The sequence below is a fragment of the Saimiri boliviensis genome, chromosome 2, assembly GCF_048565385.1.
Source record: "Saimiri boliviensis isolate mSaiBol1 chromosome 2, mSaiBol1.pri, whole genome shotgun sequence".
Lineage (NCBI taxonomy): Eukaryota > Metazoa > Chordata > Mammalia > Primates > Cebidae > Saimiri > Saimiri boliviensis.
This window is the reverse complement of record NC_133450.1, coordinates 171,073,752-171,087,591: the sequence shown is the minus strand read 5'-3', so window position 1 is coordinate 171,087,591 and position 13,840 is coordinate 171,073,752. Positions and strand designations below refer to the sequence as shown.

Sequence of the window (13,840 nt, the reverse complement as noted above, 5' to 3'; positions counted from 1 at the left end):
AATAACAGTTACGTAAATTAAACACTTTTCTTTCAATCAAGGCAACTGTTAACTCTAATAAAATGTAAGTGAAAATGAAAAGATGCTCAATATCACTAGTCAACAGAGAAATGCAAACAAAAATCACAATGAGGTATCACTTCATATTCACCAGGATGGCTACAATCAAAAAGTAAGATACTAACAAGTGATAGTGAGGATGTGGAAAAATTAGAACCTTCACACACTGCTGGTGGGAATGTATCATGGTGTAGCAAGTTTGGAAAATATTCTGGCAGTTTCTCAAATGATTAAATATAGTCTACTATTTAACCCAGGAATTCCACTCCCAGGTATATACCCAAGAGAAATGAAAACATTTGTCCAACCAAAAACTTGTACGTAAAAGTTATAGCAGCATTCCTCATAATTGCTAAAAGGTGGGAAAAATCCAAATACCCATAAATAGATGAACAAATAAACAAAATGTGGTATATTCATACAATGGAATAATATTCAGCCACAGAAAGTACTGATATATGCTACAACTTGAATAAACCTTAAAAACATTATGTTAAGTGAAATCAGACAGACACAAAAGCCCACATATTATATAATTTCACTGATATGAAAATCTAGAACATGGAAGTCTATTAAGAAGGTAGATTAGAGGCTGCTTAGGCTAGGGTGGGAGGCAAGAAACATGATGATATCAAGGATACAGGGTTTCTTTTTGAGTTCACCAAAATGTTGCAAAAAGCAACTATGATGATGGTTTAATATATCTGTGAATATAATAAAAAACCATCGAAAGGTACACTTTAAATGCATAAATCGTATTTTTGTAAATTATATGTCAATAAAGTTTTTTTTCCAAAAAAGTGTACTAAAAATATAGTAATAATGTACTACTTGGTTCACTGCAGCCATTACAATATATTAATACTGATCATTGATTTTTTTAATGTGATAAAAGATGACAAAAGGATGGTGAAAGTAGGATTTGAAAGAGAATTAGGAAATCATACTATAATGGGAATTTAATAAAATATGGTAAGCTAGGAGATCACATTAAAGGTATACCGTAAGAACTATGGAGGTAACTATTTTATCTGAAAAATCTCAAATTAGAAATGGTTATCTAATATTAATACAGCCAAAGGTAAAGTAGATTTTAGAGCACAGACCTTTACAGGAATAGAGAAGGTCATTTAATCATAATAAAGGAGTCAACTCACCAAGGTAACATAATAATCCTAAACATTTATGTACCAAATAACAGAGATCCAAAATAAATAAAGCAAAACTAATAGAACTGCAAGAGAAATAGACAGGTCTACAGTGGTATATAGAGATGTCAATATCCCTTTCTCAATAATTGACACAATAAGTATACAGAAAATCAGTAAGCATATGGAAGATTTGAACAATATTATCAACCAATTTGATAATGTTCTTTAAATGAACATTCTATCAAACAATAGCCAAACTATTTAAAGAACATTCTATCAAACAATAGCCAAACTGATCAGTAAAAAAATGGAGGCATAAATTTGTAGAAAGTTTAATTCTTTTCAAGTGTACACAAAACAATTAATAAGACAGACCATCATTCTGGTCTGTAAAACAAGTGTTAATAAATTTAAAAGGATTCAAGTGATATAAAGTGTGTCATCTAATCACATTGGAAATAAACTAGAAATCTGTAATGCAAAGATACCCAGAGAATCCACAGATAGTTAGAAACTAAATAACCATTTCTAAATACCCATGGGTCAAAGAAGAACTAAAAGGTTATAAGAAAGTACTATGAACAGAAAACAAAAACAAGAAAATACATCTAGAAATTCATGATAGTCCACTAAAGCACCACTTAGGGAATATTTATATCATTAAATTTTTGATTTTGAGAATATGAAATACTTATATATATATATTAATGACTTCAGCAAACACCTTACAAACTAGAAAAATAAGACCAAATAAAACACAGACTAGAAGAAAAAATAATAAAGAGAGAAAATGAGTGAAATAGAAAACGAAAACAATAAAGAAAAATTCATGAAACCAAAAGCTGCTTCTTTGAGAAGATAGATAAGACTGATAAGCTATGAAACAGATGCATCAGGGAAAAAGAAAGAGTAAATAACCAATATCATGAATGACACAGGTAATATAACTACATAGTCTAATAATATTAAATACCATAAGGGAGCACTATGAACCACTTTACACCAATGAATTCAAAAACTTAGATGAAACTGAAAAACTTGTGAAAAACAAACTATCGAAGCTAACTCAAGATGAAATCAATAACCTGAATAGCCATGTATCTATTCAAGAAATTAAATTTGTAATTAAAAAGTCTTTGACGAAATAAACTTTAGGTCCAGGTGGCTTCACTGGTGAATTCTTAAACATTTAAGGAAGAACTCATATATAGACTCTTTCAGAAAGTTGAAAATAAGGGAATATTTTCTCACTTACTCTATGAGGCTGTTATTACCCTGATAACCAAAACCAAAGCTATTTCAGACAAAGGAAACTACAGAACATTATTTCTCATGGACTTAGTTGTAAAAATTCTAAACAAAATTTAGTAAATTGAATCCAACCATATATAAAAAGGATATTATGATCAATTTGGGTGTATCCCAGGAATGCAAGGTAGGCTGAACATTCAAAAATCAGTGAAGGTAATTCACTATATGAAACTAAAAAGGAAAAAAAACCTTATGATAATTAGATGCATAAACAAAATCCATTTCTGATAAAAAAGAAAAAACAACTCAGCAAATGAAGAATAAAAGCTATTTCCTAAGATGTAAAGAGCATCTACAAAAAAGCCTACACTTAACATCATATTTAATGATGAACAAGACAAGGATATCTGTTCATACCCCTTCTATTCAACCTTGTACTGGGGGTTCAAAGGTAGTGTCATCATACAGGAAAAAGGTCATAAAAAACATAAAAACCTTAAAGAACTGTCTATATTTTCACAAGACAATTGTTTATGTGGAAAATCTGATAGAATATACTACATATTGTTGTACATAGCAACTACAACTGAGGTAAATAAAGTTGCAGAAAATAAGAACAATATATAAATAATATATAAAATGGTGTCTTCATATACTAACAAAAAAGTTGGAAACTGAATTTTTCTTAAATATCACTTAAAATAGCAGAACATATGAAATATTAATAGATCTGACAAAAATATGTAAGACTTGTACAATAAAATATTGTAACAAATGTTGCTTAGAAGACCTAGAGAGGTTTATATGTTCATGAGTCATGAAACTATTAGTAAAATAATTCTCTCAAAACATATCTTTAGATTAAAACACTCCTAATCAAATCCTTGCACACATCTTTTAATTGGCACACTGATTCTAAAATTTATATGGGATAGCCAAATCAACATCCTTGAAATACGAAGAACAAAATTGGAGGAATTGCACTTGATGAGTGTTATTCCTCAAGACTTTCTATAAAGCTGTATCACTCAAAGTGTGCTAACTAGCATAGCAGTAAACATATACGTCAGAAGATTAGAACAGAGAATCCAAAAATAGATCCACACATGTATGGACAACTGATTTGAAGTACAAAGACCATTCAGTGGAGAAAGGATAGTCTTTTCAAAAAGTCATGCAAAAACGACTGTGTGCCCTTAGGACAAAAAATTAACTTCGATCCCTACCCTGTACCATATGCAAAAATTAACTCAGAATGGAAGAGACTAAACGTAAAAACCTAAAACTTCTAGAAGAAAACCTCTGTATTTGGGGGTTAGGCAAATATTTATTAGAGACAAGAGCAAAATCACAATTGTCCAAGAAGCCATTTGATAAATTCAACTCCACCAAAATTAAAAGCTTCTGCCAAGCAAAGGACACTGTTAAGAAAACGAAAAGACAAGCCACAGACTGGAAGAAAATATTTGCAAATCATACATCTGATAAGACATTCCTAGCAGCTTGACAGTGGCTAAAGCCTGTAATCCCAGTACTTTGAGAGACTGAGGCATCAGGCCACTTGAGGCCAGGAGTTTCAGACCAGCCTGGCCAACATGGCAAAACCCATCTCTAGTAAAAAAAAAAAAATTAGTTGGGCATGGTGGCACACACCTGTAATCTCTGCTACGTGGGAGGCCGAGACACGAGAACTGTTTGAACCCAGAAGGTGGGGGTTGCAGTGAGCTGAGATCATGCCACTGCACTCCAGCCTGAACAACAGAGACAGGCTCTGTCAAAAAAAAAAAAAAAAAAAAAATCATAGCCAGAATGTGTAATTCTCCAAACTCAGTAAGAAAACTAACAATCCAATAATGGGCTAAATATTTGAATAGAAATTTTACCAAAGAAGATACATGTATTCTAAATAAAGTTATGAAAACATGCTCAATATCATTAGTCATTTGAGAATTGCAAATTAAAAACCCAGAACAAGCTATGACTATACCTGTTTGAACGACTAAAAGAAAAGACCACAGCAGGTATTGGCAAGGATGCAGAGGAACTGGAACTCTCACACTGCTACTGAGAAAAAGCTACAATCTTTTGAGAAACTAAGTTTCTTAGAAGTTAAATGTATACCTACTATATTATTCAGCCATTCCACTCCTAGGTATTTACCTAACACAAATAAGACCACTTGTTCATACAAAGACTTGTACATAAATGTTTACAGCAACTTTATTTGTAATAGCCAAAACCTGGAAACAAACACACTGTCCATTAATAAGTGAATGCTGACGGACAACAAACTGCAGTCTATCCGTACAATGCAATACTACTCAGGAATAAAAAGCAGTGAGATACTGACACATGGTGTAACAGGAATAATCTCAAAATAATTATGCTGAGTGAAAAAAGCCAAAAGTCTCCTTTTGGTTAAAGGAGGAGGGGTCATACCATTTACATAAAATTCTAGAAAACTCCAACTATTTCATAGTAGCAAAGTATTTGCTTGGTAATGTTTGCCTCGTATTCATTATTTGCCTGGTGATGCTGGATTCAAAGACCAGAGGGAGGAAGACATTTTAAAGGGTGATGAGGAAACTTTAGGGTGATGGTGTCATGAATATATACATATGTCAAAACTTATCAAATTGTATACTTTAGACATGTGCAGTATACCATATGCCAATTATACCTCAATACAAAACAAAAATCCTTAGTAGCATTTTTAACCATGCCAAGTTATTATGGTAAAAATGAAAATAAATAAAAATATCAGCAAGAACATCCAGGAGGATAACAAAAGAAGCAAGTCATCTTCAAGAATTTTAATTGAAAATCAGGTGCCCGTAAAGGCACAAATTCTTTCCAGCCAACCAGGAACTATTTATTTTATTACTGAATTCCTAAGAAGAATACCATTTAGAATAACATTGTACATGGAAATATTCAACCTTTCTGTTTAAATGAGCTACCACTGATACACCACCAAAAAGACATGAATTGCCGGCAAGTAACATTTTTAAGCAACAGTAACGGATTTGTGCTGCTCTAGCAACACACCCTCTTGACCAGCCTCCTTTGTTTCACAGTGGATTGCTACAGTCAGCTTGTAGAAATCATTAAGTAATTGATAAGGTCTCCTGATTACAATAATGAGTTGATTATGCATTTCCTTACCTGGGAGCAATTAAGGTAACAGGATCACGCTGGGTTCAGCTTATGAAATGAAATTAATCAGTAAAATAATCAGTTTCATCAGAACCTAAGAAGTGAGTTGCCTTTAAGTTGCAAGGAAAGAAAAGAATCCTGTGAGAAGGGTAATTCAATCAGAACAGAAAGAGAGGAAAATAACCCCTAAAAGCAGAAATTCAGTGAGAAGAAAGAAATCTTTGGATTTCCAAATAATTTTTATTTGCATTAAAATTGTTCTTTGGACTATTTGGAGAATACAGCTCAAACATAATTTCATTTGGGTAGCAGAAGCTCTTGACTGCACTTTTCCTATGGCTACAATATCTATGAGAGGTCTGATAATTATGTCTTCATGTATTGAGTGTTTTGACTCAAAAACAGCTTAAAGAATATATAAATTCCATTAAATGTTCAAATCATCTGGCACTGGCTATTGGGCATAGAATGATTTCTTCTTGATTTGATATTAAGTATCCTCAAATTTCTGACCTATTTGTTGGTTAGATATAATGCCTATATGGTTAAAAAAAAAAAAAAGTGAAGACATTAAACAGCTGCTCTGACAAACACCTGACCGAGTTAACGCTCAAAGGCATTTTGCATTTACCAGGATAATGAACCAATCTACCACTTTAAACTCTTTTCTGTTCTTTCCTAAACAAGTTTCATCAGGCTCCTCACATGTGGCTAGCAGCTCTGAATTGGTGGAATGAGAAAGATCCATTTGGAATTAAACAGTAGGCCACTTGCAACATACAAGACTCAAATCTACTGTTATCATCCGCTTCCAGAAGAAATGGTTGAGAAGCGGCACAAGAAAGAACAGGTGTGTAATGTTAGGAAAAATCAGTTTGTCGTGAATTCCAAGAAAGGACCTAATGACTTGAAATGAGTTTGAACAGGCAGTGGGAAAGCATTTTTTTTTTAAATACTGCAAATCTAAGAAACTACAAGCTCCTTTTTAGCATCTTTGTTGGATCCAAATATGAGCAGATATTGTAGCAAAATGTCAAAGATAAGGCAGAATTTCTACTCTGCAGGTATTTAAAAATAAGATGGAAGACGTCTTAATTTGGTTCAGATGTCAACCTGCCTGGTGGTGGTAGAGCTGGCAGTACCTGCCAAAAAGCGGGCCAACACCCTCACTTAATAGATGAGGAAGTGGAAGGTAAGGGTCTCCACCATAACGGTACTGTGCTTAGGGACAGTGCTGGGACTGGAAGTTACGTGTCAAGAGACTCCCAGATCTCTGTATCAGGCCGCCTTTACTTTCTTCGAGTTTACTTCTGGGGCCATGATTCTATAAAAACAAGTCACATTGGCCGGACGCGGTGGCTCACACCTGTAATAACAGCACTTTGGAAGGCGGAGGGGGCATGGATCACCTGAGGTCAGGAGTTCAGTGCCAGCCTGGCCAACATGGTGAAACCCCGTCTCTACTAAAAATACAAAAAAGTATCCGGGCATAATGGCAGACGCCTGTAATCCCAAGCTACTCAGGAGGTTGAGGCAGAATTGCTTGAAACCAGGAGGCGGAGGTTGCGGTGAGCGGAGATGACGCCACTGCACTCCAGCCTGGGAAACAAGAGAGAAACTCCGTCTCAAAAAAGAAAAAAAAAAAAAAAAAAAAGCACATTAAGGAAGGTCATTTTTGCACACTGGTTTTCAACCCAGCTGCACAACAGAATTACCCAAGAGCTTTAGAAGTTCTCACGTCGCAGCCTCCCCTCTCCCACCAGGATTGTGATGTAATTCAGCTGGGGTGTGGCCCTAGCACAGGAAGTTTCTACAGTTCCCCTAGGTAATCCTACTGTGCAGCCATGGCTGAGAAGTCCTGCCATGGAACAAAGCATGGTGGGAATAAACTTGCTGAGAATTAAGAGAAACTTTTCCAACTGTTTGTCATATTCCAATCCAAGCAGGTGTTCCCTACTGAAAATTTCTACTACTGATGAGGGTAATCCCTGCTCCTCCCAGCCCTTCTGAGACGACACTCGGGGTCCTCTCTCAGCCTCTAGAAGTGTACCACTGCAATCGAAATGACCATTAAAATAGAGATCTGAAAACAAGTTTCGAAACATTAAGAAAAAGCAAGGGAAGGAAATCCCCCTATTTGGACAAGTCTCCATAAGCAATCCAGAGGAAAGGGAGGCTATCTGGCGATAATTCCAGCCAAGAGTATTTGGTTATTTTCCCAGAATTACCCAAGTAATCCTATGAAAGGCAAATCAAGGAGGCTAAATTATGTACAAACTGCCCAAATAGTGGGTTTTAATCAAAAGTTGACTGACTGGAAAACGTGAAAACCAAGGAACCGCAGGCATCCTGAGTTTGACTCGACTCTTGACCCCTGCCCTCTTCCCTAAGCAGCTTCCTCCAAGTCTTGGTATAATAAACCACTACCAGGCAAACTGAATTAATCAGACACCCTCTCCCAGGGCCCTTCCGCGCCGCCTCGGGGCCTGAACATCCCACTCGGGAGAACTCCCCAGTTCCTGCACCTCGTCTGGCCCTGGAGAAGATCCTGGGAGGATTCGGAGGGGGTGTGGTCTGGGCCAGTCCTCAGACACCCGCCCGCCAGAGCCACCTCTAGACCGCAGAGACACCAGGGAGCCCACCTGGTCTGGCGTCCGCACACCTTACATCGCTATGCCCCCGACACTCGGCTGCGGGCGGCGCGAGGGTGACGGTGTCAGAAGTTCACCAGGTCTTCAGAAGGGCGGAAGTGAGGAGGAGTGTCCCAGCACCCGAGCGTCCCGGGCGCCGCCCAAGCCTCAGCCTCGAGCTAGAGAGGGGGCTCCGCGAAGGACTGTCGGAAACCGTGGGGGGTCGCGGACTGCTGCAGATGACCGCTACCCCAGCTCCGGCGCCGCCTTCTCGCCCCGGCTCTGCCTAGTTGGAAGAAAGAACTGGGCAAGGGAGAAAAGCCAGGGCAGGGTCCCAGGAGGCTGGGCTGAGGCTAAACGCAACGATCGACCCCGCCAGAGCACGCCTAAGTCCCAACCCCGCGCCACCTGTCCCCAGCTTGGACGATAGCGCAGCCCCAGGATGGACCTTCGCGGAAGAGAGCGCGCCCCACGCTGTAGCGATTTTCGCTGTAGCTCAGGCTGGAAGCAGAGTCCCCGGGAGAGACGCAAGACGCAGAGGCTGCCCTACCTGTCCGGCGATGTAGAGCAGGCACCAGGTGCCACCGAGGAAGCGGGCCAGGAACCCGGGGTGCTGGGGCGCCCCAAGCCGTGCCATGGTCCCCATGGCGGGGACCAAGGGGAGTCTCGGGCGAGACCCCTCCCTGGAAGAGGTGGCCGCCTCCTGCGCCGACTGCAGTGGGTCGGCGTCTGCGGCTGCCGGCAGGCGGGCTCTGGCGTGGGCCCCTCGAGGCAGGGCTGAGCTGGGGCTGGCGGCGCGGCTTTGGAGCGGTAGTGCGGCCACGGAGCTGGGTAGCTTTGAATGGGAGCGCGTGCGCTGGGGGTGGAGGCGTTATTTGTGAATGTGCTGCTTGTCTTGGCTCGGGATGGCTCGCGCTCCCCGCACCCGCAACACCCCCTCCAGCTCCTGCTCCTCCCTCCCGAGTCAGCCCAGCGGAGGCGGGGAGCGCAGACACCCAGCCGCCCCGGCAGCGACAGCGGTGCGCGCTTCGGGAAACCCGAGCGGGGTTGCGCACTGGCTTCTATTTATTTATTCTTTTTTTAAGGGAGGATCGCTCACTGCCCACCTTGCTCGGGTTTGGAATGCCACCCTGCCGGCCTTCGGAGAAGGAAACGCTCTCCACGGACGCTGGCGCTTTCCCAGGAACGAGTACTAAGAGGCATTCCCTGCGCGCTTTCCCTGGAGCTCGGAGCTCCCAGTGCTGTTGGTGCACTGGGGGCCCCGCAGGACCCTTCAGGGGCTGGGGACGATTTTGTGCGTGTCGGGAGGGAGCAATGATAAAGAAACTAACAACTTCACATACTGGGACAAAACACCTGTTTCTCCGTGGGGCTCTGTCCTCTGGGCGCTCATGGAACTTTTCCCATGGAGTTGATTTGTTTCGCAACGTGGGTCTGGAAAAAAGAGCTGAGCTCGGGAGTGGTGGGGACCCACGACAGCTGGGAAGGGACACTGTGAACCCGAAGCCCGCGTCGGGCACAGGGAGCCCCAGAAGTGGGTTCAGTGAGGCTGACTTCGCCGGTTGTCTTCTTGTACTAATGGATTGCTGGGGGCAAACTAGGGCGCCCCCTTCTCTGGTTTGGACCACGCTCTCAGTACACGGAGGCTTTTAGGCTGTCTCTTTAACAGAATGATAAATACTGAGCTCAGCTGCAGGGCTTTTTTTTTTTTTTTTTTTTTTTTTTTTTTTTTTTTTGCCATTGGGACTCAGGCTCGTTTCTTCCTGAAAATTTGGCCCTACAGAGCCAGTCTCTCAAAGCATCTTTATAAGAAAGCAGATCTCCCACCCTCCTTCCAACTGTCTTCCAGGCCACTCCACCCCTCTCCAGCCTTGGCAGTAAAGTTAAAAGGGGCGGAGAACTGGCCCCACTTCAGTAAACTCGGTAGGATAAGGGGATTCAGCGCCGCTCTCGTGAAATAACTTTTGTGAAGTTCCCACGTGCGCGCGTTGGGATGAGCCCAGCATAAAATTAAGACGCCACCACACTCCCTAGCAACCATTCATTCAATCCACATATTCCTAATGCCTACTCCTTGCCAGGCACTGTGCTTGAACGTTGTAACCCATCAGCAGCTGAGACAGGTGCGGATCTTGCTCTTTTTAATTGGGTAAACAGACCAGACACAAACTGTCTGCTAACAGAATGAGAGGCCAACTCAGGGCAGAAGTGCCTATAGGAAATAAATGTCATATGTGTGCCAGTATCAGCATTTGTGTGCAGAATAGGAGTTTTGTAGTAATTAACGGTAAAGGAGGATGCTTTTCAGAATGGATTTATTTACTCATTTGTATTGAGTTCCCAACGTGTGGGGGGGAAAATCAGAAGTCAGAAAAATACATCTACCTTTGAGCTTAGAATCCCAGAAAGTTAAAGATCAAAGATCAAAATAGTTGGTGATTCTTTTCCGAAGGAGCTTTAGGCCAAGTTTTCAGCTTGAATTGATAAAAAGGAAAAGGTGAGACATTTTAAAATGAATAAATAAACCAAACACACACACACACACACACACACACACACACACACACACACACACAAATAAGAACAAAGATCATAGGGGCTGGAGACAGGAAAATATTTCTATGAAGGATTGTAAATGGCTTCTCTTGATAGGATGATTGAGCCACAAGGTTGAGCAGAAATAAGGCAAGGCTGCACTTGGCAGGCAGGTGGTCCTAACCTGCTGGGGTTGGAGGTAGCTACAGCACCAGGGTGGAAGAAAGAAGGAAAATGATGTGCCAGGCAGCAGGGCTAAGCAACATTAACTGAATTACATTTTCAACCCCCAAGATAGATGCAGATGATCCTAATGAAACATCAGTGCTGAAGCTCAATAGCTGTATGACGACGATTGGAACTAGGCTCTGGAGCGGAGCACAGAAACAGAATTTCAGGATTGGAAGGGAGCTGTAGCCCAGCCATATACTTCAGACCATAAAGAATTTGCCCATCTAGTCCAATAGCCACACTCTGATTTTTAAATTGATGAACAAACTAAGGCCCAGGAAAATTAAGTGATGTGTCCAGTGTCTCACACATAAGAGGCACATGAATTCATTCCTACTACAACTTGATTAAAAAAGCATAAGCTTCTATTCCTTGAATAGTGAGGTAACTGAAGAAAATAGGAATTTAAAGTTAATTAATAAGGCAATTAGTTAAGTGTAGGGTTTAAAAAAACGGGTAGAAGGTCTGAAAGGAGGGAGACCAGCTGGGAAGATGCTGCCATAAACTGGCCATGCAATGATGAAGACTTCATTCCTGGAGACACATTCTGGTGAGTGGAGAATAAAGTGGGTGCTGAGAAGCTGGACAGGAGAAGGAAGGCACTGATTGTTCTCATAAATTATGAGAAGATGTTATCTCCTTAGAGCATCTCCATGCCATCGGTTCCACTCAGATGTTTGCATCCGACACCAGACTTGAATGTTAGCAGAGCCTGAGTTTGTTGGTTTGTTCATTGTCTGCTTAAAAATCCAACACCAGACTTGAATGTTAGCAGAGCCTGAGTTTGTTGGTTTGTTCATTGTCTGCTTAAAAATCCAAAGGTTTTTAGATGACTTTTGATCGATATACATTATTGATAGTTTAAAGAATGATTGACAAGGACAAAAATGTTCCCTTTATCCACTAAGATCACGTTTTCTTGATACTGCATAAATTGTAAGGAGGCTGCTTTAAAACAGATATCTTTACTTAACAGCTTAATAACCTCATTGTCACACAAGGACTAAGAAATGCCACATTGCTCAGGCCCTGGAATCCACATGGAGTGCTGGAAGATGCCCGCCACCATGGATGGCTCTTCACCTCACCCAGTTCCAATCTCGCCAGAGCCTCTGCACCATACTACAAGCCCTTTCATTTGAGATTTGCAGCAGGAGAGTGTTTGGGCCATCACAAGCCCATCCTCTGAAAGGATAATTCCATTGGAACACAAGAATGCATCATGCTGAGGCTGGCTCTCACCCCTCCACTTAATCTCAGTGGTATTTCTGACTGTTCATCATGTCCCAATCCTTTCTTCAGCTTTCACTCTTCTTCTAGCCTCTATTCATCCTGCATACTTTTCTTTCCAGAGCTCATCATTTCAATAACACTCTTCTCATAACCCTACACTCTCCTGCCCTTTGGTCTTCACTCCTCAACTCAAAATGAACTCAGTTACCTGCTTTCTTAGTGCCCACCCTCCAGAGGCAAGCACTGCAGGAGAAAGCCACAGAATAGGACAGATAAGTATCATCAGAACATCACCTTCACCAGCTTCAGATGGACTCCCAACACTGCCCCTCAGTCCTCCTACATGTTTCCTGTCAATTCACTCTCATGCTATCCTACTCTCCACAATGACTATTTCAAACATTCCCCACTTTCTACAAACCTCCAACTTTTTCACACTGCTCCTTGTCAACAGACATTCAGAGCTCCAACTTTTCAGAGAAAATCAAATTAATTGAATGGGAGCAATTCCTACTTACACACTTTTGCACCAAATCTATCCATACCATACTTCCCCTCTGTTTTCTCTCTAAGGCTAGTCCCTCTACAATGTTCTGGGTCTGATCCTCTCTTGCTTTCAACTAGTATAGAAACATGAGTTTTCCCTTCTTTGTACTGTGATTCAACAACTCCCTGTAAACTGTATCCTACCTTTTAATATTCAAACATACTCAAGCCCCTCCCATGTATAAATAAGATGAACTCTCCTTCAATGACCCCATATTGTCTTCCCATCATAACCACATTTCTTGGAGCTTTTGTTTATATTCCTATTGCTTTCCTCCATGTCTATTTAATCTTCAATCCATTGCAATTAGAATTCGGCCACCATCGCTCTATGAAAATCGAAACTGCTCTAGTCACCAGTGACCTTCATGCTGTCACATCCAGCGGATATTGGTCAGTCCTCTTCCTTTTCCTCACAAAACTTCATGACATGGTTGATTGTTCCTTCCTGAAAACATTCTGCTTTCTTGGCTGTTTATCTGACACTGGGATCCTCCTTCTAGGAACACGTTTTTGAAAGTAGTGTCCCTTTCCTTCTAGATCCCCTTCAACAGTTAACTCATTACTGAGCCTCTCCCATATACGGGTTGGATTTTTTGTTTACATGCATGGATAAAGCTGTATTCTTTTCTTCCAAAGAACTGATTTTAATTTGTGATTAATCTTTTATTAACCAAAGTAACCAAAATATGTCCTTTCTTCTCCCACTAGGTTATAAATTCTACAAGAGCAGTTCATCATTGCAGTGCCAATGTCTACTCAATCCAAATGCCTAGCACATGTTTGATGAAATCTGTTGAATTAATAAATGGATGAATTAACACTTCACATCTTTCAATGGGCTGGAAACTTAACCGTTAGGCAAGACACAAATAGCAAACACCTAGAAAATAAACATGATAAGATATTGACCTTTATCCTAGTACCTATGGTCGTCTTCCAACATGGCAGGTATTCCAAAAAATGACTGACTAAATGAATGGAAAGAACCCACTAACAGAGTGAGAGACCGACTCATCACGTAAACTCCTAGGCAAACTCCCAATT

General features: G+C 40.8%; 1 protein-coding gene across 3 annotated transcripts in view; it reads right to left on the bottom strand.

Annotated features, from left to right (window-relative positions):
• The window catches only part of ADAMTSL1 (ADAMTS like 1), a 982,413-nt gene extending 973,253 nt beyond the window's left edge, over positions 1-9,160 (bottom strand). For all 3 annotated transcript variants that reach the window (XM_074394894.1, XM_074394896.1, XM_074394895.1), the window contains exon 1: positions 8,799-9,160. In XM_074394894.1, coding sequence (XP_074250995.1) covers positions 8,799-8,894 — 96 coding nt within the window. In that variant the 5' untranslated portion in view covers positions 8,895-9,160. The remainder of the gene's footprint in view (positions 1-8,798) is intronic.
• Positions 9,161-13,840: the final 4,680 nt, after the last annotated feature.